The sequence below is a fragment of the Ambystoma mexicanum genome, chromosome 7p, assembly GCF_040938575.1.
Source record: "Ambystoma mexicanum isolate Mex_15411 chromosome 7p, UKY_AmexF1_1, whole genome shotgun sequence".
NCBI lineage: Eukaryota > Metazoa > Chordata > Amphibia > Caudata > Ambystomatidae > Ambystoma > Ambystoma mexicanum.
Window position 1 is genome coordinate 17,752,755 of NC_090939.1, and position 26,079 is coordinate 17,778,833.

The following is a 26,079-nucleotide window of genomic DNA, read 5'->3' on the forward strand; positions in this document are numbered from 1 at the left end:
TGCATACACACAGCACACTCTTACTCGCCATAAGTCAAATATCACTAGCCAATGGCTAGTGGCAAATGCACATTTTGCACCCTGCACTAGATTATATTCAGAGTTCCTATAATTCTTTTTGTTTTCCTTTTACTGCAGTTCAACAGAATATTGGGCAGCGGAAGTAAAAAGGTCACCTTTGGGCTCAGCAAGAACATGACTGCAGGTGTGTCCTTCAAAGAGATTTTGTGTGAGAGCATGGGTAGCGCCAGTGCTAGGATGGCAGTCATGTGGGTGTAATGTTCGGCCATGAGCACATTGGACTGAAAGACTGAACGTTTTTGTCAACACCTGTAAGAAAATGTGCTAGCAATTATGAACTCTCTTGCTTTGCCACCTGCTGTCAACATTTACTGTTGGCTGGAGAGACTAGAGTCTGTGGTGTATACAGGGCATGGCACAGCCTGTTCTGAAGGATTAGTGGCCTTTGGAAATTCTCAGTGGTCTTATTATGGATGGTGCCCTCTATTTTTTATGTTAACATTTGTGTAACACCCAGACCCACAGGTATCACAGCGTTTGTACAGGGTAATAACAGAGTAAAAGTTTACAAGTTATTGCGTTAGTGGGAAGAAGTACGGGCAAAGTAGGAGTCAGTTTATGCTTGGGGTCAGTCAAACTTATTGAACAGCCACGTTTTCAGCAGCCGCTTGAATGCTGGATAGGAGGGCTCATTTCTTAGGTGTGGAGGTAAGGAGTTCCACAGGGCGGGGGCTGTGGTGCTGAAACTAACCCTTCCTGCTCTAGCTAGTTAAAAACGTGGAACAGCTAGTGTGAGCTGGTCAGAGGAGCGGAGTCGGGAATTGTCGGCTTAATCAGGAGGTTGAGAATGCCAGAGAATTTACATGCCTTGTCATGGTTAATTCTGCATTGAGGTAAACTATCAGGAATTTGGCATGCAGGGATGCTAGACTGAATTGAAGGGTTTTAGCAGGAGGCTCGGAGGAGGTGGGCCTGATAGTGGGTCTGTGGGCATAGCTCATACACCAGTAAAGGTGTTCAGAGCTGTAGGGGGGTACAGAGATAGAGTTCCCAGAGGAGATGAGCAAGGCAGGTGGGCCAGAAGTAGAGGCTAACAGGTTGCTCCATCTGGCTAATTCCACACCTCTGCTGCTGACTTCTGTTTGTCTTTGGATTGATTGTGTTTACAGGTGTATTGGTTATCTCGCTCATGAATGCTCTTGGTGGAACTCAACAGGTGCTTGTGTTGGTTCAGCCGATGATGGCATGTCTAGGTTCCATCACCTATTTTGTTTTGCTGAAGTCACCCCAAGTGGGAAGGGTATGCCCAGATGTGGGTCCCGTGCCTGCTGAGCCTAGAGACGCAAGCTACTCCTCACTGAGGCCCAACAAGACAAACATGTCTGGGGGTTTTTGTGGTCTCGTGCAGAAGGATGTGACATAGCAGTTCGGGCTGGACTGCCCCTTTGGGGGTGGGACCAAGCCTGATTTGCATATGGCCTTTCCCCTTTATGTAATAGCTTGGTAGGCGAAGAACCATGTTCTGGAAGGTTGCCCAGAGCAATGCCAGATGTTAAGATTAGTTCTAAACCTTCCAGCCATCACCTCTTTGTTTTGCTCCAGCACTCTCATCACCCAGTTTGGTCTCAGGAACTGGTGGGGATTTGGAAGGTGGTGATTCCTCAGTGAATTGTGCCGTTTGCACAGGTTGGCAAGACTTCAAAGATATTTGTTACTTCATAGCTGCTCGCCATCACATGTGCACTGCCAGGACATCATCTAGAAACCTGCATGGGCATACAAGAGACTAGTACTGAATATGCGCAGGTTGCCTCAAGGTTCAGTATGTAGAGGCAGGTTGAAGGAGCGGACTGGTACCCCTGTGCAGGACCTAGAGTGCCCTGACGCTGAAGAAGCTAGATTCACCCTCCAGTCTTCTATAGCCTCCAACAAAAAGCATTAAAGGAGGAGGCTGCAGTAATACTGCTTGGTTTCATCCTTGGTGGAGCTCTGATATTGATAGCTTGCCTTCCCCATCTGACTTTGTTGTCCTGACCGAAGGAATGAAGGGATTATGTAGATCAGTTTTATTAAGCTGTTCTCTTACATTCGTACTCCCTTCACACTCCCCGAAATTAATGATCTCTCATTTAGAGAGAATGGAAGTATGTTTCAGTCAAATAAAACGGGAGGTTTGCAGCCCCACAATCTAAACCATTTTTTTGGATCTTGCTATATTTTTAGTCTGCCATCTTGATACTGGGAACCTGTGGTCGCCGAAATACCTAAATTGCCAGTCTGAGGCTGTGTTGCAGAACTTCTTCACGTATGTCCTACTGGTCTAACCTTTTCCCTGTGTTCTGTCAGGTTGATAAAAAAATAAAAGGAAAATATAAACTGTTCACTTGTTTTGATAAATTGCTTGAGGTCCTTTGGCATAGAATAGTGTGATAAAATGATCCGTAAAAGCAGAAAAACCTACAAGGGGGATTGGGGCGGGTGGGGGCGCCAGCAGACAGGTGGGAAAATGAGGATTCTAGGGTGAGTGGGGGAAGCAGTCACTAATGAGAACTTGGACATTGACCTGCATCCTGGTATACATACGGCTGACCTATGGTGCAACATTCGTCGACAACTTCATAGAAGCCATCACCAATTTAGCCATCAACCACGAACACCTAATCATCCTGGGGGACTTCAACATTTGGTTTGAAGAGAACCACACCAACTCTCAAAACTCACTGATTGAACAACTCGGCACCATGAAACTAGACAACTAGTCAAAGGAGCAACGCACTCGGCAGGACACACCCTAGATGCAATTTTCGCCAAAAAACTCATCACCACGGCACCACCAATACAAATACTGTGGAGCGACCATCTCATCATCCCATTCGTGATCACTCTGCCTACTCAAGCCTACATCCAACATCCGAAACTCGCAACCACCACGAAAAGAAACTGGAAACACGTCAAAGAAAGCAACCTACTTGAACTGGAATTAACCAAACCCTCAACTACTGAACTAAAGCTAGCTGACCTAGACAGGGAAGCAGAGATACTACACAAATGGATTGCAGATACAATAGACAAGATTGCCCAAGAAAAACCGTTCACCCCATCAAAAAAAAAGCAATGGCAAAATGGTTCACCCCACTTTTAAATGCCATGAAAAAGGAAAACCAGAAAATGGAATTGGAATGGAGGAAAGAATACAACCCAGGGAAAAAACACTGTACCAGAAACAAATCCGCGCATACAAGAAGGAAATTCAAAAGGCAAATAGAAGACATTACGATGACAGAATCAACAATGCCACCAACACACAAAAAGAAATGTTAGTATTATTGAAGAAATGAAAAACCCACCAGGCTGCGATAACACCCCAACCCCCTCAGAAAAACTATGCAAGGACCTGGCAGACCACTTAAAAAAAAAAAAAATCAATGATATCCGATAAAGCATACAAAAGGGACCATACAACCCAACAAACCTAACACAGAACCACAGCACAAACTCCAAAGCTTTCCTGAAATAACAGCAGAGGCGTTAGCAATGCTGGTAAAAAGAAGAAAGCGGGATCACCCATGGGCCCCTGTCCCTCAGACATCTACAAATCAATCTTTGCGCAAGGATCGCCAGCAGAACACTACAGAAACCTCCTAAATCTATCACTAGCAACATGGACTGTATCGAGGTACTTCAAATCAGCATACATGAAGCCACTCTTGAAAAACACAAATGGGGACGTAGATGACCTTTCCAACTACAGGCCGATATCTAACATCCCCTACCCAGCGAAACTTCTAGAAACCTATGTATAAACTAACCCAAGAACACGTAGGAAAACGCCACCTGCTAGACCAGGCTCAAGTCTGTTTCAGACCAGCAAGAGGAACGGAAACAGCACTACTATCCATCTGGGACGACCTCAAAAGTAACGCAGACTCAAACACTACCTCAGCCCTTATTCTGCTCGACCTCTCCGCAGGCTTTCACACAGTTAGCCACGACACCCTGACCAAAAGACTAGGAGACATAGGCATAACAGACACAGCACTACGCTGGACCAAATCATTCCTAGCAGACCGAACAGAAACCGTATGGATTAAACCCTTCAAATCCCACTCCACAAGTTGGCTGTGGAGTGCCACAAGGATCCTCGCTATCTCCACTCTATTTCAACATCTATCAGACTCTGGTCATAAGAATCTTCAAAAAATACAACATTACATGTTACAACTACGCAGATGACGCTCAAATCATATACAAAATCAAAGACACTGATGCCGACCATTCAAACCTAATCGACTGTCTAAAAGAAGTCTTCAACTGGATGGATACAAACAACCTGAAAATCGACCCAGGAAAGACCGAAATAATTATCGTATCCAAAGACCAAGAGAACGAAACCACCATCCCGTGGCCTAGGGGAATGGGAAACTCACCAACACCATCGAAGGTAGTAAAAAAATCTGGAGTCCTTATGGACAACACCCTAACCCTAGAACCACAAATAAATGCAACAGTGAAGAAATGCTTTGTCCTCCTCCACACGGCAAGAAGAATTCTACCTTTCTCCAGCATGGGGTCTGGCATGGATTCACATGCTCATGAATATTCCTCGTCGTCAGGCTGGGAATCCTCAGTAAAGAAAAAATCAGTAACGGTTTCGTTTCTGATCTGTCTTTCTTAGTAGTAACCAATCACTGGTCTCTGGGTCATACTGCCCCCAGCCAATGACTGCCCTCTCCCTAAGCCCCGCCCCTGGCAGCCATCCTCAGATTTTTACCGCAAGCTCAAGTGTTGGGAGTCCTCGTGCTATAGCTCATGAGCTTTTACTGCGTTATGCGCTTTTTCAAAGAGATTTATCTCATTTTTCTGTTTAATCGCGCCTCAAGCTCCACCGTTTCTGCTTCCGATCAACTGGGAACCGTTTCGGATTGATCTACGCCCCTCAAGGGTGAAGTTTTCGTCAAGTTACGCTTCTTGGAGGATTCCAGAAGTTTCTGAGGCCTACCTCGTGGACGAGAAGAACATGGCCCAGGAGAAGGGAAGTCCGACTCCCGGCAAACTGTTCAGGATCTGCCCTGGATGCAACCTACAGAATGTGATAAACGAGGACGAGCATTCGAAATGCCTTTACTGCCTCCACGAGAGCGAGGGTGGCAATGACAACTAGGTTCCCGTGGAGGAACAACCGTCGCTCCCGGCACGCCCGTCGCAACCTGAGCCTCAGAACAACTCAGCGGCCATTTTGAGGGCAATCCAGGCCTTATGCACGGAGATAAAGACGAGACTATCCCTACCCCCGACAGACGACCCAGCTCTCCCGGGTCCGTTGGGAAGCCCTCCGAACAAGAGGAGAATTCATCCAGTGCCCCTTCAGGGACGACACGGGAGCGGACACGGCCACGACGGGGACGGATGACGACGGCGGTGACGACGGGACTGACCTCCCATCTCAGATTCTTCGGGCGTCCCCGCCCGACGAGATTGTCTCCTTCCATGCTATGATTGCCAGGGCATCCAAGCTTTTTCAGCTCTGCCCTGAGAAGGAGGAAGGCTTCCTCTACCAACGGCGCAAGGCCAAGAGGAAGAAGGTCCTCGCGGTGCCGTTGCTGGATGACATCTGGGACGAGGGACTTGCCCTCAAGAACCCGTCCACGACACCTGCCAAGAGGGACCGGTACGAGAAGTAGTACCGGGTCCCCAACGCCGCCCCGTTGTGCCTTAGGGTGCAGCCGACCCCAGATTCGGTCGTCTCAGCAGCGGCCAAGAAGAAAGCGGGGGGGGGCATCGGCTTCATCCTCAACTGCCCCACCGGACGGCGAGAGAAAGAAGCTGGACGCCGTGGGACGTCAAGTCATCTCGTCTGCTACGACGACGATTAAGGTGGTCAACGCCCTAGCGATTGTGGCCCGCTACGACAGGGAATTGTGGTACAAGATCGCCCCCCTGTTGGTCTTCCCGGACGACAAGAGGGCAGAGGCCCTGGCGATCCTACAGGAGGGTGAGGTGGCGTCGGACCACGCCATAACTGTGGCCACAGACATTACGACACAGGTTTCCGCCAGTTGGGCAACAGCGTTTGCCTTCGACGGCGGGCGTGGCTCAAGGTGACGGATTTCCGCCAGGACGTGCAAGCCAAGGTTTTGGACATGCACTTCGACGGGAACAATCTGTTTGGAAAGACTGTGGATGAGTCGCTGCAGGCTATCAAGACCGACACTGAGACGGCTCGGGCCTTGGGATTTCTGCAGCAAATGCGGCTGCCCTTTCGGAACTCCAGAGGCAAGCAAGGTGCCTCCAAAGGATTCCGCGGCGGCTCCTCGACCTACCGTCAGGCGGCCCGCTCCTCGTCGCAAGAAGCCTACAGGGGACGAGGCAAGTCAGGTGGATCTCGCCGTCGTTGCCAGGGAGGCCAAGGTGGCAAGGCCGCTTCCGAGCAGGACTGAACCGGCCGTCATGTCGGTGGGAGGCCGGCTGACAGTCAGCGTGTGGGAGTCCGTTGGGTGCCATGGCACACGGGCACACTCTGGGATTTCTAAAAAAAAAAGTGCCTCCGAATTCTGCACGTGGCCTGGAAGGAAAACCACGTCCCTCAACTGCTGTTAGAGGTACAGGCGATGCTCAAGAAAGGAGCCATCGAGCTCATCCCACAGAGGCTCCGGAGTATACTCAAGATACTTCCTCGTCAGAAAGAAGACAGGAGGTTGGCGTCCCATCCTGGACTTGCGTCGACTAAACAAATACATCAAGGCACAGAAGTTCCGGGTGGTCACCCTCCAGAACGTGCTGGGCCAGCTGGAGGAAGGCGACTTCCTATCGTCGGATCTGGAGGATGCGTACTTTCACATCCCCATCCCCATCCTCAAAGGACACCGAAAGTTTCTCAGGTTCGTGGTCCAAGGGCGGCGCTACCAGTTCAAGGCCCTCCCATTCGGATTGAAGTCGGCACCCAGGGAGTTCACCAAGTGCACCTGCAGGGGATCCACGTCTACCCCTACCTGGACGACTGGCTCATCTGAGCAGGGACAAGGGAGCTCGCCGTCGAAAACTCACGGACCTGGGATTCTCCATCAACTTCCCCAAATCCCACCTGGTTCCGTCGTAGGTCGCACTGTTTCTGGGAGCTAAGCTCGATACAGTAGAGAAGTTGGCCTCGCCGTCGGAGGAAAGAACACAGGCCATCCTGGGCAAGGTACAGCGTCTGCTGGCCACGGACGTGGCCAGAGTGAGGTCCATTAAGTCCCTTCTCTGGATGATGTCCTCTTGCATCTATCTGGTGCGCTTGTGCAGGCTTCGGATGCGTCCTCTGGAGGAGTTCCTAGACGCCCGTTGGACGCAAGCGCGACGGGCGGCTTCGAGGACAAGATCTCGCTCAACGAAGTATTCCACCAAGCAATTCGATGGTGGGGCACCCGCGTGCACCTCGCCGCGGGCATGGACTTTCAGACCCCAGCATACCAGGTGACGACAGATGCCTCCCTGGAGGGGTGAGGAGCCCACACCGGAGATCTTCACGGAAGAGGCCTGTGGCTCCCGGAGGAGAGGCCGCTCCACATCAACATACTGGAGCTCCGGGCAGTGTTCTGGGCCCTCAAGTCATTCCTTCCGTCCCTCAAGGGCAAGGTGGTGAGGATCTTCACCGACAACACCACCACGATGTTCTACATCCGGAAGCAGGGAGTAACCAGATCCCCAGCCCTGTCCAAGGAAGCCCAGGATCTGTGGCACTGGGCCGTTGCCCAGGGGATGTTTCTGGTGCCTTTTTTATCTAGCAGGGATAAACACCATAGCCGACTCACTCAGCAGGGAGCTGTGCTCGTGCCACGAGTGGGAACTACGCTAGGATCAAGTGGATCAACTCTTCCGGCGATGGGGCAAACCCCAAATCGACCTGTTTGCGACGGCGACGAACTCCAAGTGCCAGAGGTTCGCCAGCAGGTTCCCCAGCCGGGGCGATGCTTTCTCGTTCCTCTGGGATGGCCTGTTCTTGTATGCATTCCCGCCGTTGCTGCTCAGGCGCATCAACCAACTCAAGAGGTCCAGGTGCAGGATGATCCTCGTCGCACTGAGGTGGCCGAGACAGATATGGTTCCCGGACCTTCTGGACTAGTCAGCGTCCCCACCCGTCAAACTGTCGACGGCGCCATTCTTCATCACGACCCAGAGTCTCTGAACTTGCAGGCCTGGCACCTGCAGCACTAGAGTTTGGAGGGTACGATATCCCGGCTGACTGCAGAGAGGTTCTTGCAAAGGCCAGGGCGTCCTCAACTCTCAAGTGCTACGGACACAAGTGGAAGAGGTTCTCTGTCTGGTGCTGTGCACAGATTAACCCTCTACGGAGTACAGCCCCTCAAGTGCTGCCGTACTTACTGTTGCTGGCCAAAGCTGGACTAGCTCACGCTTCCATCAAGATACATCTGGCAGCGATTTCCCGATACACCAGAACTGCAGGACGGTCATCCCTGTGGTCTCATCGCCTGGTGAAGGAGTTTATGAAAGGACTGTTCTGATCGTTCCTGCCGGTGAAGGCTCCAGTCCCGGCGTGGGAGCTCAACGTGGTGCTGACCAGGCTCATGGGCCTGCCATTCGAGCCCTTGCATTCGGCTCCGCTGAAGTTCCTGTCGTGGAAGACAGCGTTCCTTGTGGCCATCACCTCTGCATGACGCGTGGGAGAGATTCAGGCCCTTTCCTGCAAGCCTCCATACTTGACTTTCCACGAGACGAGGGTGGTGCTGAGGACGCAACCCTCCTTCATGCCCAAGATGCCGTCAGACTTCCATCTCAACGAGCCCTTGGTGTTACCAGTCTTTTTCCCGTCGCCTTCATCGCCGGCCGAGAGGACTTTGCACTCGCTGGATGTAGCTAGAGCGCTGAAGTTCTACGTGGACCGAACAAAAAGTTTTCGGAAGACATCACAGCTGTTTGTGAACTTTGGACCTGTGAAACAAGGGAAGGCTCTCTCGAAGGCTTCCATTTTCAGATGGCTCTCCGGCTGCATCATGCACTGTCTGTTGGCAAACCGACGGTTGCCTGGCCGTCCGAGAGCCCATTCGACCAGAGCGATCGCTGCTACCACAGTGTTCTTGTCTGGTGTGACCCTGCTGGACATCTGCAGGGCTATGTGGAGGTCGATTCACACCTTCACGAGTTTCTACTGTTTCGACCGGGATTCCAGGGAGGAGTCCAGAGTCGGCCAGGCAGTGCTGCGCAACCTGTTTGCTTAAGGTGAGCCTGGTGAGGTAAGAGATGCTTAATGTTGAGTTTTATGTAATGCTTAATGTTGAGCCTTGCCACCTCCCGTGGTTGTGCATGTGTGTACTGCTATGTATTCTTATATTCATGAGCATGTGAATCCATTCTATGGATTCACATGCAAACCCTCCCTCCTTCCCCTCTGCGGCTCTTCACTTGGTCATACTGCCACTTTACGTGCTACCAAATCTGAGGATGGCTGCCAGGGTTGGGGCTTAGGGAGAGGGCAGTCATTGGCTGGGGGGCAGTATTACCCAGAGACCATTGATTCGTTACTACTAAGAAAGACAGATCAGAAACGAAACTGATACTGATTTTTTTCTTTACCGAGGATTCCCAGCCTGACGACTGGGAATATTCATGAGCATGTGAATCCATGCTGGAGAAAAACAGTTACAGGTAAGTAACTTGTTCCTTCCTCTCCTTCACACACAAAACACTCACTATCGTTGCCCTAATCGTGTCAAAAATCGACTATGCATACAGCCTCTACCTCGGAATACCTACTGAAGAAACTGCAACGGATCCAAAATGCAGCAGCAAGACTAGTCCTCAAACTATCTAGAAGAGACCACATCACTACAGCCCTAAAAACACTACACTGGCTCCCAGTAAAACATTGCATCACCTTCAAAACAATATTTATTACGCACAGGGCAGTCAGCGGACAAGAGCAGAATTCCTATAAAAGAAAATAAGTCTACAAACCAACGAGAACCCTCCGATCAAGCAACGAAATCCGCCTGGAACTAAAACCGTACCATAAGAAAAAACTTGGAGGCACCTCCTTCTACCACTTAGCCGCAAAAACCTAGAACAACATCCCAAAAGAAATAAAACACTGAAGATCACCTGAAATTCAGGCCATCACTAAAAATCTGGCTCTTCAACACCATTTATTAAAAGACTGAAAACCGAAACAGGAAAAAGGATGACTAAACTGGAAAGGACACGGACAACCCCGAATCGACAGGGAAGCTCCCACGGCACCTGGACGGGTGACACCAGATAGACTGGAACACATGCGACACGCACGGAGACTGAGTCAACTACCCCAGCCAACCCCACTAACACTTTCGCCCGCCCCTTAGTTACCGCCAGGTACCACAGTGTTGTGGCATTGTCGAGATATTGGCAATCACCACACTACCTGAGATGTTGACTTTGGCAGGTGAACTGGCCACAGGAGTATGAAGGGAGGACAGGGGGGGAGCTATGAGAGAGCATGATAGAGGTGGGGGCCAGAGGAGCAAGCAACCTTGTATGCCAGACGGACCCAGATCAGGACAGAGGTGCATCATGTTAGACTAGGCAAGCCGAGCGCCTCCATTCAGGACAGAGATGCAAACTAACCAACACCACTAACAATGTCCCCTTCCGCATACACCTCTCAAACTCCAAACCAAACACAACCAAAACCTACAGCACAACAAACCGCACAAACTTCACTACATTGCAACAAAACAACAAAAACACACATAGACTCGCACAACAGTACACGAAGACTACCGGCCGCAAAAACCCCAGGCCCAGCCAACGGACCCACCGGGCTGAGGCCGCCAACAGCACATCACTGCTCTCTTGCACTTTTCCTGCTTCCTCCCACTAACTCAACCTCCCCTCCTCTTTCAGAGCCGCCAGGGGACTACTCCTGTGATAATAGTGCGCGGTACAAATGTCCTTTAACATTAACATCCTCCTTCCCTGCTGAGCTCTGGGTGCTTTCAGGGAGGGTTCTACAGACCGCGGAGGAGAGATGGAGAGATGCAAATCCGAGCCCAGACTCTCTAAGGTGGCAGCTATGGCCATGCAGTCAGGCTCCATTCAAGGGTGGTAGTGCAGTGGTGGTGTTCCCATTAACTACCCTAGCGAATAAACCACACTGGTGTATTGACAATGTACACTTTTGTTTTAAATAAAGTTAAATGAGTAGTAACTCTAAGGCCATATAGGTACTGTAAGGAACCAAGAGTAAGATATTTGCACAAGGACATTGAGGTGGTTGGCAAAGACTTTAATAAAAGTAACAAGAGGGTTGGAGAAAGTCCTATCTCGCCCTAACTCCAAGAGGGGTTTCCCTACCACAACTAAACTAAGTCTGTGTCCGAATATCCAAAGTAAAGTTCTCCGTCCTGTGTCCAAATCTTAACCTGGCCCTTGCACGCTAAACTCAAGATAACGTGAAAAGGGAACTAGTCTTTCGGCTGATCGTCATCTGCAGCAGGTTTCCAAAACTCCAAAAAGGTGCAAAAAGAAATAAACAAGTCTCAGCGGTTGATGCCCTTCCCCCCAGAGTTTCACAGTTCAGTACCAAAGGGGTCTGGTTCTTCCCGTGAGCTCCTTTCTCACTTTCACTATGCCAAGATGTTATTGCTCTTTCTTGGCTCCTCAGGGTTTTCCCACAATACCCGAGGGAATGACTCCCTTCCCCTCGTTGCAATGTTCACAGTAGACCATTTCTAATCACTGGGGGAATGCCTCTCTTCCCCCTAGTCGCAATGTCCACGCTCCTCTCCAGGGGAATGGCTCCCTTGCCCTGGTTGCAATGTTCACAGTAGACCATTTCTAATCACTGGGGGAATGCCTCTCTTCCCCCTAGTCGCAATGTCCACGCTCCTCTCCAGAGGGAAAGACTCCCTTCCCCTGGTTGCAATGTTCACAGTAGACCATTTCTAATCACTGGGGGAATGCCTCTCTTCCCCCTAGTCACAATGTCCAAGCTCCGTCTCCATGGGGAATGACTCCCTTCCTCTGGATTTCACACGTTCGAGGATGACTCCCTCCTCTTGATCTTCTCAAGCTTGAGTGAGTCCCAGACCCTCCTTTGTCAGTCTGGTACACTCTCCTCCTTCACTTCCAAACAAATGTCTTAACACGATTGGGTGCAGGCCTCAGACTAGCAATCAGTTTGCCTTGGGTACTCTCCTATCAGGACTTTCTTAATGTGTAACAGTTTCACGCTTTTATATTTTCTTCAGTCACCCATTGGGTATTCAACCTGCTTTTATTTGCTTCATTCAACAATTAACTTGGCGTCCCAGCTTCCCTGTTCGGGTTCACCCAGTTCATGCAATTTTCCTTCAATGGTGTCCAGTGTATGCCACGAGGCGCCCCTGTGTCCCAACTCCCCCTCTATGGGCTAACCGGTTTCTCCTGTCTGCTTCGGCGTTCGCTGTGGTCTTCAATTCTCCCAGCGGCTCACTTCCTCCTCTTGCAGGCATCTTGTCAGCTCTCCAGTACCCACGATGACTCGGCCTTGGTTCTTCGGCTTCATCTGCCTCTACTCAACAAACCTCCTGGCTTCTGAGCCTCATATGATAGCGCCTCCCGGCGATTCCTTGCTCTCCGATGCAGCTTGCTTCTTCTTGGTTTCCCGACCCGCATCGGGAATAGTGATTCTCCATGTTTCTTGACTCTTAATATTTTTAAACATCCCGGCACCTATCGGATCCTTCCAACAACTAGAGCGTGTCTCTGGCTTCCTGGCATCAGCGCTCTACATTGCTCTAGTGCTCTTTTTTGTCTGTCATTCTACTACAAGGGTATGAAAGAGCCTCATTGTTAGTCCAGACTGGATGGTCGGGTTTTATATTCCAGTATGCCATACAGGATTGAGAGGTTGCCCCCTGCCCCCCCCCCAACGATATGGTGCTTCCTCAGACCGCCACCCCCAGGGTCAGGATCAGGTAGCGGCCGCCTTTCCCTGGCCACATGGTGCGAGCGTTTCCCGAGTGAGGCAGTGATGACATTGCTAGATTCATCACATTACTTTTAAGTAAGAGATGCACACAGTGAAAGTGGTAGGTTTAAAAACATGAAATCGCCAAAGGTAGACACTACCCACCCCCAAGATAAACGTATGAGTACCACCTGGTGGCAGGCACAATACCTATAAGGCCACCTCTAAAATATAGCACCAAAAGGAAGAAAAGGGGGGTTAAGACAGGACAGACAGTGGAATAATGGCCAGGAGATAGTCCCAGGACCGGGCATCCAGTTAGGCAGGCGAGGAATGGCCAGTGTTGGCGAGAATTCTCAGAAATGTGCTAATTCCCTCCACCTTAGAGACCCCCAGCAACTTTACTGGATTTTGAGGACTTGATTTATTTTAACCTGGAGAGTGTGACCCTTTTTCCAACTCTCATGTATTTTATTGTGATTTTTCATACACTGTTTCTTTTGGTTATGGAGTCTGATAAACTCCATAGGCATCGTCGTTTACATGTTGTCATACAGCACCGTCGGTGCAGTGGCACAGGGAAATCTTTTCAGATTTCCCAAAGGTTTAACTACCTTCTCTGGGATAAACTGTTGCCCAGAGCAGTGAAGTGAAATTGACTTTACTTACCATTGGAACTTGCTAGACCCAGCACACCCTATCTTACAATAGAGTGCTGGAGGGGTTACTTAGTATCCCCTTTGTCTAGCTGCTCATGTAACATTTTTGTGTTACCCTTTCCTCACTGAATGGCTGGTGGCAGTGGTTTCAATCGAACTACCATGGTTTGCATTTACCGCAGGCTGCGTTTGCCGCTACAGTAAAGCAACCGCGGGAGCCATCTTTGTCAAAATAGCGCCCAGTCGTATTTTTTCGCCAGTTCTTTGTGGAAAGGTCCTTCTAGAGATTTTCTCTGCACGCCAAACCAGGTTTGGTCTCTTTGTTCATATTCACCTTTGGTGGGATTCAGGAGTGAAGCCCACCTCTGGCTCCAGAGTGTCTGGGGTAGGCAGGAAGTGAGGAAGGTGCCTGAAACTACCTATGCTTAGTCTCCTAGGAGACCCAAATGCACTCTGTGGTGATTGGCTGGCTGACTGGCCGGCAAGGACAGCCACCCAGCTGGGTGACTGACGGCTAGGCTGGAATGAATGGGAGAGAACTGAATAAAAGGGGAGTCCTTTGGCTTGGAAGGCAGTGTCAACCACTGGACGAAGGAACCGAAGACGAGCTGGAAGAGGACGCCTGCTGCAACTCCTGGACCGTTGGTTTACCCGATGAAGCCCTGCTGCAGTGCTGAAGCGCCAAGTTCGCATTGACCGAGAAGCCCCTGCAAGGACAACCTCTCCCCTTGAGTTGGTGAGACCAATCAACTCCAAAGTAAGCCACCTGGACATCCATCTCGCAGCTGGTTGAATTTCCACAGAGTTGCTGCTGGAAACCGTATAGCAAGGGAGAGGAACACCAGATTGTGTGCGTTGCTTTTAAGCTGGCCTAGAGCTTTTGGAAGATCCTCTGGACTCCCAGGAAGCAGGACTGCCCGAGCCCCCTCAAGAGTGTGGGACCCCAGAAGCAAGGAAAGTCTATCTCGATAGCCAGGAACCGCTGTATTGCTATTTGCTGTAGACGCGAGGAGCTGAAACACTGAACAGCCACTGAAAGTGAAGTTTGCGGGTTGCAATGTCTGACCGTCCCAGTGCATTGCAGGAGTTCCCCAACGTCCTCCCTCTTGTCCCCATGACTGAGGCCCAGGAACAGTGAGATCTGCAGAGCTGCACAGGAACAGAAGTCATCAGCTGCATCTGTTCTTCATCTTCTGTAAAAAGTCTAAGAGAACTTACCTATTACTGTGGAAGTGCTTGTAACTTCTGCAACTCACAAGTCTAATCAGCTTGTGGCCCTACATTTGATTTTGTGGCAAGACTTTTCCATTTACTTACCAGAAGTGTTTCATCCTACACAAGACTTTTGCCTATTGAATTGTATGACTCTTCTTGGAGAATCTAAAAGTACTTACCTGCTTAGGAATGTTTGTAGTCTCTTGTGTTCTACTAACCTTTGCCTTTTACCAATTTGTAAAAGTATTCTAAATGCCAACAGTAAGATATTAATGTCCCCAGCATCCTTGTTTCTGAAGTCACCTGTGGGCCATCCCAAAAGGGTCTGAGTGTACAGTATTGAAGTGTATTTGTGTGTTAATATTCTATTGCTCCCTTCTAAAGAAGGCTTTATAACTGACTCATAAATAAATTAATAATTGTGTATGCAAGAAACCTTGAGTGTAAGTTTATTTGAATACATGTAACTGTGAATCTTTGTGTAACTCCACTACAGCTCACATTTCCCCTCTTGAGATAAGCCTGGCTGCTCATCCCGCTACCAAAACGGTGTAGTACAAGTTTATACCAAAGGTTTGGTTACCTATACCTGTAGTCAGTTGTTTGTAGTGTTCCCAGAGGGTACTGCATACAAACGTTGCCTAACAGCCAGCATCCAAAGGAGAAACCAGAGATGGGGGTACAGCATACAGGGGCCAGCAAGGTGGCCAAACCTGATCCTAAAATTCAGCTATCTGTTAAAATTCTCCTGCAATGCTGATGAATACATCTGCAGAATCCCAGCCAATGTGAGAAATGCCCAGTGTCTCTCGTAGACATTCATATTCACTCATGGACACACAAAAGGCCAGCATACAAAGGTTTTGGCAACCAGCCAATTGGGCTTGCACTAAAAACAGTCGGATCCACCAACGCGCTTTGTGTGTTGGCATGTCTAGGGCATGGGACCAGTGTAAGCAAGTCCAAACCAGTACAGCGAGTGCAGAGCTGGCCACTGAGTGAGTCCATGTTTACACAACAGCTGTTTGAAGCCGGCCTCATTGTTTCCCCCAAACAAAGGAAGGCCCAAAACAAAATGGCCAAGAGTAGGACTTAATGAACTACAGTAGTAGCCCAAGAGCTATCATAAGGCTACACTGGGCTACTGCCAACTAAAATATTCCTTTTGCAGCTTTCGTCCAATTGTTTTGAACCCTGTCCTGATGTTATAGAGGTCGGTACAGCCTTCTGCTTTATTTTCCCTTGCCTGCTTTCCTTGTTCTTATGGGGAAATTGATCAGTTCCTTACAGTGAAGTACAGTTAAGATACCTTGTATCCTTGCATATTTTGTATATTGTCTTGGTTACTTCTACCGTTTGCCTAAAACAAGCTGGTAGCAGTTATAATTGTACTGTTTGTGTAACATTTTAGCTCTGCGAATGGCTACTAAAGGTGGCTAGCCACCCTAAGATGGCTGCTCCGCAAGGTTTTTTTGGTTTGCAGTATTTTTCTTTGGCCTTCTTCATGCCTTTGCAGGCCAGGAAATGCCTTGTTTGTTTATTTGTAATGCGCAGGCATACCCTCAGGTATCGGGGCGCAGCATTTACATGAATTTGCGAAGCTTAGTTACAGCAACAATAATATATACATAAACTCAATAAACGTAAACAGCAGGATTAAATCCATATATACAAAAAGGCACAAGTGGTTACATTGCGTGCCTGTGTCAAGTGAAGGACAGGCTAGACATCGGATATGATTTGGCCTATATTTTCAGCCATAAAACTACCTTGGATTGGAAGTTTTGGTAGGGCAAGTCCATTCTGAGAGTTGGCGGTAAAGAGTTCCATAATTTGGCAGCTTTCACTGGGAAACTGTTGCCCCCTATTGAAGAACGTTTGAAGTTTGGGATGGAGGCAGTCTTTGTAGGCTGTTCTTATAGGTCTTAGTGAAGACTGTCTATGAAATCTGTCGATCAAATAGATTGGGGCAGCGTTATTAAGGGGTTTGTGAGTGAGTGAAGCCGCTTTTAGGAGGATCTTGTCTTTAATGGAAAGCCAATTTTTTCTGTTGTCTATGTTCTGTGATATGCTCTCTTCTAGAGATGCCCAAGGCCGCTCGAAGAGCGTTGTTCTGAGGGGTTTGTAGTTTACTGGTGGTGACTTTAGAGGATCCTAGATAGTTACAATAGTCCAGGCGGGACAGTATTAGGGCTCTGGCAAGGGTGAGGCAACTGATGTCAGACTGGAATGGTTTGGCTGCACAAATCAGTTTGCATGTGTATGCAGTGGAGGATGCCAGGGAGTTCACCTGTCTGTTAAAGGAGAAGCTAAAGTCCAGGTAGAAACCTAACGTTTTAACCTCCTGTCCTACTTTGATACTGTTGACATCAATCGAGAAAGAGCAGTAAGCAGGGCCCAGTTTCTTTAGACTGGAGGTAGTACCTAGGATGATAAGTTCATTTTTATCATCATTCAGGCATAGCCCATGTGTGGCCATCCATGCCTGGATGATGTGCACTCTATTCTCCAAGGCCAAATCCTTCTCATAATCTCCAGAAAGCGGAAAGAGGATCTGGGTATCGTCTGCATAGTTAGTGTAGGTGATACCAAGATGATCCAAATCATCGAAAAGGGGTTTGGTAAATATATTGTACAATGTAGGGGAGACGCAGGAGCCCAGTGGCACACCACAGGTGATAGGTATAGGGTCTGCTGCAGCTGTGGGTGAGAAGACCCTCATAGTCCTACCGCCAAAGAATGATCTGATCCAAATGATGGACTCAGCGGAGAAGTGGGCTGATGTGTGGAGATGTGTGCATAAGACTGAATGATCGACCAAGTTGAAGGCTGCAGAGGGGTCAAGGAGGAGGAGATGGGCACCTTGGCCATTGTCTCTGAGCTCATCGATCTGTGCTTTCAGGTCAATGAGAGCAGTCTCAGTCCCATGTTGGGGGCGGAAGATGTTCTTCCAGGTATTTCTGTATTTGTACGTATGCGACCTTGTCCAGGATTTTTAGAAGGAATGGTACAGTTGTTATGGGTCTGTAGTTTGTAGGCGTGGCTGGGTCGAGTGTTGTTTTTTTTTTTTTCTTTTTTTTTTTAGTTATGGGAGTAGTAACCAGGATTGTTTTAAGTTGGAGGGGATAGAACCAGTGTAAAAAGAGGCGTTAATTAGTTTCGTGATGAACGGGGAGAGGTCACGGGCGGAATCTTTGATGATCTGAGCAGGGCACAGATCTCCCTGACAGTTGGATGTTTTCAGAGACAAGATAATTTTTTCAACTTCAAGTGTGGTGACTTTGGAAAAATTGAAGCCATTGGTTTCTCGTGGAGCAGGCTTCTCAGGTGGTTTGGATTGGAGAGGATCGTTTAAGGACGCTTTTTTGTGGGAGATTTTATTTTGTAAGGTAACAATCTTATTAGCTAGGGCGTTTTGGATTTCTTGGCACCATTTTTGTCTTTGGTACAAGTGTCTAGTGGTACTATGGGGGTTTCTACTTCTTTAAGGATGGAGAATAATTCCTTCATATTTGATTTTGCTAGGGAAATGCGGGAGTCAAATGAGGTTCGTTTAGCCAGGTTGATTTCTTTTGTAGAGGGCAGCTAGTTTGGAAAGTTTGAGTTTATTGGCTGCTGAAGGGGATTTTTTCCAGGTGGCCTCACAATTTCTTTTTTGTTGTCTTAAGTTTTTGAGGAATGGTGTATACCATTTATTTAGATGAGTTTTGGGCTTGCTTAGTCTGAGTTTGCCGGGTGCCAATTAGGTCTAGCGAGGTGGCCATGATGATGTTGTATTCTTCGACCAGGGTCTCTGGATCTGAATTATCGGGGAGTGTGTTAAGTGTGGGGAGTAGGTTTGGGATGAGTCTCTAAGCTGTAATGCTCTTCTTGTTTCTCGTGAGTGTAGGGGGGCCCGGACTATTGGCAGGGGTGGGGGTCGGATGGTAGAGAGCATGAACGATACCAGGTGGTGGTCAGTCCAGGCTAATGGTGAGATGGTGGTGATGTTGGCCAGACAATTGTAATCAGCTACTCAATCAAGTGTTCTACCTTTATCATGTGTAGGTTTCATGCTTCTTTGGGTAAAACCTAATTCAGAAAGGGTATTGACTATAGTAATGGCTGATTGGTCTTCAGGGTCATTATAGCCCATATTGAAGTCCCCAAGGGTGAGTACTTGAGTGGAACTTTTAAGGTTGCTAGATAGGATGGTGTTAATATCCTCCTCAAAGGTACCTAAAGGGCCTGGAGTGCGATAGATCAAGTGGATATTGAGATTTTGGGCATTGGTGAGAGGGACTTTTACTGGGAGTGTTTCGCAAGAGAGGACGTTGATAGTTGTTGCTATTTTCAAGGATAGGCTACATTTGTGGATGATAGCAACACCTCCTCCTCTGGAGTTGGGTCGGTCTTGTCTCAGGATGGAATAATTATCTGGGACTGCCAGCATGAGCATAGGTCCTGCTGCTGGATGTAGCCAGGTCTCTGTGATAGCAAGGAAGTCGAGGACTTCTTTGAGGATCAAGTCAGCAATTTCTGTTGCATGGGCTACTAGCGATCTGGCGTTGATCAGGGCTCCCTTAATGTGTGGGCTTGCAGTGGTTTTAGAGGGGGTAGTATGGGAATAGTTCTGTGTTGAGACAGGAGTATCCTGATTAGAGGGACTAGGTAGAGGTGTGGGGTTAGAGTTCTGGGGTAAGTTGGATTTTCTTGTGGATAAGCTAGGTCGGACCGGCATGGTGTTAAGTTTGTGTGGTCGGCAATGAGCGGATAGGAGGCTCATACATTTTAGCTAATCTGGCTCTGAGTCCTAGGTTCCTATCAGTAGTAGAGCGAGGGAGGCTGGTAGGTAGCAATGGCTGTGGGTCATTTATATCTAGGTGTGAGATAGTAAGAGCCTTGCATGGAATGTCCTTTCCCTGGTAAAGCTGTGGCTTTCACAGGCTAGGGAGGCAGTTTGTCTATGTGGCCAGATGAGCACGCTGCCAATTCTCATCCCTGGTACATGAAGGTCTGTTGCTGGGCAGATGTGGTAACCAGTGGCTATCCATGATTGGATAGCCGCTCCCTGTTTGAATGGTGCAGATCCTTCCATAGGTGGACTTGTAATTTGAAATTGTTTATTTGTAAAGCGCTTATACACAACTGAAGTGGTTCAAAGCACTTCAAGGCAGGAAGGGAACAAGGGAATACAATCATCATTCTTAGGCCTTGAAGATGCCAAATGATTTAACAATAGCTAGCATAATAGCCCAGAGGCATATATACTAGATAAGTGCTTGACAAAGAGTGAGGGGGAAGGCTAGGGAAGAGGAGCATATACAGATCAGTAAACTACAGTACTGGCCTGGCGACATTTCAGGCTGCTTGGTAGTTGGTCATCCAGTGCGCTTATGCTAGAGTATTTCAAGCACGACCAGCTAGGGAGGGGAGACGGAGGGAGGACCGGACAGACTTACTTGCAAGGCCTAGAACATTCAAGGTCAAGGACATGCAAGTGCGCAAACAGGAAGGAAGAGGGACAAGTGTGCCCAGTCCAATGGGGGCCTGGGTTAAGTGCAGAGTGGGTGCCCCTCTCATGGAGCATATTGCAGTAGTGCCAGGCAAAGTGTAGCAGCCTGGAGGCAAGTGCAGGACTGGTGGGGAGCCTGGGACCTGTGCGGCACTGGAGATTCACCAGGCGGCCAGTCAGCTAACTGAGCAGGTAGGGGAAGATAGGAGGGAAAGAAGCAAGTTGAAGGAGGTTAACAGGGGAGAGGGAGAGAGAAGGAAGAGAAGAGGTAGGTCTTCAGGAGTTTCCGGAACTTAAGGAGGTCTGGCTCAAGACGGAGAGAGGGTAGGTAGGCTGTTCCAGAGGTAGGCACCTGCAGAGGTTAAGGATCTACCTCCAAATTTCTGTGTGGTGAAATGGCTTACCCGCAGCCGAGCGGAGGGATCTAGAAGGAGAGTATTTGGGAAGAGAGTGTTGTAGATGGTCATGGCCCTGGCACCAGAAAGCCTAGTCGACTATGCAGAGGGACTTGAACTTGATCCTTGCAGCCACGGGGAGCCAGTGGAGTGATTTCAATGCCAGAGAGATGCAGTCCCTGGGCTTGAGGCCAAGGATAAGTCTTGCAGTTCTTTCCTGGATAAGTTGCAGAGGTCGGAGAGTAGAATTGGGAAGATTGGACTACTGCAACAGTCTCTTTCTCAGTCTGAAGAGAACCAGGGCACTGGAGAGAGTGAGCCTCTGGGGTAAGGTGAGAAAAGGTAGAATACCTCTGAGGTGCAGCTGGTAGTGAGACTTTTTGGACATGTCCAAGATGTGCGAAGAGAAGGAGAGATGCTCCCTGCCCAAATTTTGAATAAAAGTCGAGTGCCTGTAGCTACTCGACAGGTCATTGTTGGCGGCAAGAGAAGGGCAGCCCGCTGAAGACCCCTGAAGCTGACAAGCATAGACTCCAGTGCTTTCCCAGTGAAGCCCTGCTCCTCTGTCCTGATCTCAAGAAGGCCCTTGTTTGTGCTTCAACCCTTGGACCAGTGGAAACAACCAGTCTTGGACCCAGCTCCCTGGAACAACCGGTGGACTGACCATCTCTCTACTGAGTTAACTTGGTGCAGCCGTCGCCCTTCCAATTGCATCCTTGGAACTTGGAGACTCTTCAACCTGTGTAACAAGTCACCTGCTCTTGCATTTTGAGCCTTCCTGCCTGAATGGATGCTGTGCTGAGCTTGCTCCTTTTTCCGGTCTTTAAAGGTTGCCTGTCGCTGCCTCTGTGGGGACTCCAGGGATCGAAATTAAGATTGTCAGCAGGAGCTAAAAGCAGCTCCTGGGTATCCGGCATTAACCAGTGGCCATGAGCCACCACTGGGGAACAAGGAGCTAGTACATAGCGTTCCCTAACTCTAACTTCCACATAAGATGCAAACTTCTAAATGTGTCCATTCATTATAATAAGTTATGATTTAAATGTATACACGTGTCCTAATGTTTATAGATTAACCCATGGTGTATGTATAGATTGTCCCCGTTAGGCAAGATTCTATGCAGTACCCTTTGGTAGGCTACACCAACCTTGTCCTCCTGACAATAGGTAACCCAACCCTTGGTATAAGTCTGTACTACACAGGTTGTTAGAGTGACTGAGCAGCCAGGCTCATCTCAAGAGGGGTCAATGTGAGCAATATGGTTTTCACACAGATTCAGTGACCAGTATCCAAATAAACACTTCCACTTAAGATTTCTTGATTAAACAAGTATTTATTAATTTAAGTCGGTTGAATAAACCTTCAGAAGAGAGCAATATATATGTAACACTATAATATAGTTCAAAATACTCTGTTTCAATAAATCAGTAGATACCCATTGGGGATGGCACACAGACACTTCATACACCCTGAGGTGACTTAAATAACTAGGACACTGTGGACATTGATATATCACTGGCACATTTAGAGCAATGCTGAGATTAGTGTCAAAAGGAAAAGATGAGGGAATAAAACAATGGTTAACAAATATTCTTAAGCAGGTAAGCACGTTTGAAACACCCCAAAGCAATGTAAATTAACCCTTACCCAGCCTGACAAGTTATCTAATGTGTGACCTTTGTTGAGGGATAGTTAAAGCACAACTTCAGAGGTAAGAACAATCTCTCAGGGAGTCAGGACAGCCAGTGTTAATTGAGCAAAAAGTCTAGGAAAACTGAAGCACTTCTGGTAGGTAAGTAAGTCTTGCACAATGTTTTAGAAGTCTTTGAAGAAAATGAAATCACTGTAGGGCCACAAGATGGGAGGCTTGTGAGTGGCAAAGCTGCAAGCAACTCTGCAAAAGCAACCAAGACCAGTCTCAACTGAGAGCTAGTCAGGCTACACAAGAGGTAATTCCCCTTAATTTTACAGTACCCTTGGTTAGAAGAAATTGGTTCCAGCTGGCTCCTGTTCCTGTTGTAGGTCTGCAGTTCCTTTGTTCCTGGGCCTCGGTAGTGGGGACAAGAGGGAGGACGTCTGGGCACTCCTGCACTACGAATGGAAGGTCGGTGGCAGCAATGGGCAGACTTCCGATCAGCAGCACTTTACGGTTTCAGCTTCTCGCGACCCTCGCAAATGGCACCACTGCAGTTCTCAGATACCTTGATGGACTTTCCTCGCATCTGGGGTCCAGCACTCTGTTGAGGTGGCTCAGGCTTGGTCAGTCCTGCTTCCTGGGAGTCCGGAGGCTCTTCCAAAAGCTCGGGTCTTACTTAGACACTCACTCGATTCTGGTGTTCCTCTCCCTGGCACTCGGTTCCTGCAGCAGCAATTGGAGTACAGCCAGCTCCGAGAGAATTTCCAGATGAGCTTTTCTTGGGGTCTATTGGTCCCACCAACCCAAGGGGAGAAGTCGTCCTTTGCAGGGCTTCTCTAGTGGAGGCGAATCCGGAGCTTCAGCACTGCAGCAGGGCTTCCCCGGGCAAACCAACGATCCAGGAGTTGCAGCAGGCGTCTCTTCCAAGTTCTTCTTCGGATTCCTTCGTCCAGTGGTCGACTCTGCCTTCCAAGCAAAAAGCCTTGCCTTTTATGCAGGTTTCTCCCATTAATTTGTAGCCTACCTGTCAATCACACAGGAGGGTGGCTGTCCTGCAAGGACAGCCGGCCGGCCATCACCTTTTGGTGCATTCCATCACCTTTTGGTGCATTCCTGTAACCAAGGGGATTAAGCACACCTCCCTCACTTCCTGCCCCTGCCAGACACGCTGGAGCCAGAGGTGGGCTTCACTAGTGAATCCCGCCTAAGGCAAAACTAACAAAGGGACGAAACCTGGTTTGGTGCGCAGAGTAAATCTCAAGAAGGACCTTTCCAACAAGAAATGGTGAAAAAATAAGACCGGGGCCATTTTGACGAATGCAGCCCGTAGTAAAAACACACAATGGTAGGAAAAAGTAAACCACTGCCACCAGCCATTAATTGTAGGATGGGTAACATATAAAAAGGTTACATGAGAAATTAGACCAAGGGGATACTAAGTAACCCCTCCAGCCCCATATTGTAAGATAGTGTGTGTTGGGTCTAGAAAGTTACAAATGTAGGTAAAGTCCATTTCACTTCACTGCTCTTGGAAAACAGTCTATCCAAGAGAAGGTATTTAAACCTTTGGGAAATCTGGAAGACTTCCCTGTGGTGTTTCACTGAGGGTGGTGTGTGCCACAGTGTGAAAAGATCATGCCTATGGAGTTTGTCATGCTCCAGTCAAAAGAAACGCAGCGTCCAAATCACAGAACAATACGTGTGGGAAAAAGGTCTTGCTCTCGCCAGGTTAGAAATTAAAAGTCCAGCAAAAAGAGCTGGGGGTCTCTAAGGTAGAAGGGGAAATCTCCCTAACAGTCCCAAACGCAGAGAGTTAAATTCATATAGGCGTTTGTTCGGTTTCAGTTGGCTTATGTGGCCAGAAGTAGCTCATGGTAGCTGTTGTAAAGCTAACCAGGCTTATAGACTACAAGCAGGAGCTAAATAAGCTCTCAGCTCCCTCAATTTTGAACTCTGGAATTTTACACGCTAACCAAGTTAGACTAATACAGACTAAGTGTCAAACCTGTTTTTCAATGCCCCTCCACCCACACCCAATGTTTTGGCTCCAGATAAAATTAACTGGGAAAGAATTTCTGCAAATTTCATATCACGAGTTCTGGAAAAATCATTTTGGTAGATTCTCCATTTGAGAGTATGAAAGAGTTGTTTCAATGCACAAGTGAATTATCTGTGTTGAAGAGTTGGATGAGGCGCACTATCCATCGGCTCCTTTCACTTACCTGTAAACTAATGCCGTCCCATTTTTTCCTGCAGAATTTAAGAAGACTGACAAGAGTATTCTGGTGAGCCCGGGTGGGGCACCCCGCATCGCTTTCAATCCTGAGCATAAGCCTCTGCATGGAGTGTTAAAAACCCCACCTCTGACAACGCCCTTGGGGAGTTGGGGCAACTACAAAATAAAAAAGAAGGCCACATTTGTGTGTTCGCCTACCCAGAAGCAAGGCACTGCCTTTTCCACACCCACCCGCAAGCAAGGTGCCGCCTTGTCCACACCCACAAAGAAGCGAGGACCTGCCTCGTCCACACCAGCCCGGAAGAAAGGTGCTTTTTTCTCCACTCCAACTCAGAGGAAAGATGCCTCTCCCACTCTGAAGCAAACCACCCCCTTCTCAACTCCCACCCAGAAGCAATCCAAGACTTTTTCCTCTCCCCCGGCTAAGCCAATGACTGCCTTTTCTGTACTGACCCAGAAGAATCTAACTGCTATGTCAACGCCCACCCAAAAGCGAGCAACCGCCTCGGATTTCTTTTAGAACTAAGATTTCACTGGCTATTTTTGTACAGAACTTCTGGAACTTGATTCCCCATGGCGATATCTGATACTGCGGTGCCTGCAAAGTCATCTTTATGAATTGTACAATGATGCTTCTGGCATGACTACGGGAGTTTGTGTTTTCACAATGAAATTTTATACAAAATGAAATTGTCATGCCACTATCATCAATCAAATGCAAATAAAATGGTCTCCAAGCTGCCATATTTGTGCCTCAGCAAAGTCATGCTCTCAGGGCTCAATGGTATTTTCACGTTAAAGGCTAGAGATTGATCTGTTCTACGGACTGTTCAACCTGTAGTCTCATTCCCTGTGTTGGCAAAGGTGCCCTTCTCCTTTGGGTGCTGGCACCCTTGCTGCACGCAGTGCCCAGCTTGCCTTTTCTGTGTGCGGACAGTAGAAGCATAAGCAATGCTGTGCTTTATAAATGCAGCTTTTGGTGTAGTTTGTTCCTGATGTGCAGACGGTAGTAACAGATTGCGCTCTACTGCTGAGACTGATGCGTGTAAATAACCTGACTTGGTGTTGTAACATTGCCATTCTCATTGGGTTACTTTGGAAAGTCAGTTTTGTGGATTCATGCAATTTTTCTGTGATCTATTCTTGTAAGAAAAATGAATTGTCAACAAAACTGCTCGTCTTTGTTTTCCTTAATTTAATGTATGGTAGTTTGTGTGAAAGAATTCAAATGTGCAATGAGACTGGTTCCTTTACTTTGGCAAAGTACCTGGCTGTTAGCATTGTACATGTGCAATCTATAGCCTATCGTCATCTATGACATTCGAGGGGATTGTGTCCTCCGACGTATTTCACATCTGACAGTAATGACCACAGCTGTGCTGCTCCGGAAAGTTTTTCGGCGTAGGCGTCCTGCGTCGATGACCTTGATATGCTGTCCCTCGAGGGTCGACGTCACCGGATGTTATATATAGGACGCACGACGCCCGTAGCCTCAGTTCTG

General features: G+C 48.4%; 1 protein-coding gene across 1 annotated transcript in view; it reads left to right on the top strand.

Annotated features, from left to right (window-relative positions):
- LOC138525621 (ribosomal RNA processing protein 1 homolog B-like) overlaps nucleotides 1-25,749 on the top strand; it is a 310,024-nt gene extending 284,275 nt beyond the window's left edge. Inside the window, exons 15-16 of the mRNA XM_069635673.1 lie at nucleotides 139-205; nucleotides 24,599-25,749. Coding sequence (XP_069491774.1) covers nucleotides 139-205; nucleotides 24,599-25,098 — 567 coding nt within the window. The 3' untranslated portion in view covers nucleotides 25,099-25,749. The remainder of the gene's footprint in view (nucleotides 1-138; nucleotides 206-24,598) is intronic.
- Nucleotides 25,750-26,079: the final 330 nt, after the last annotated feature.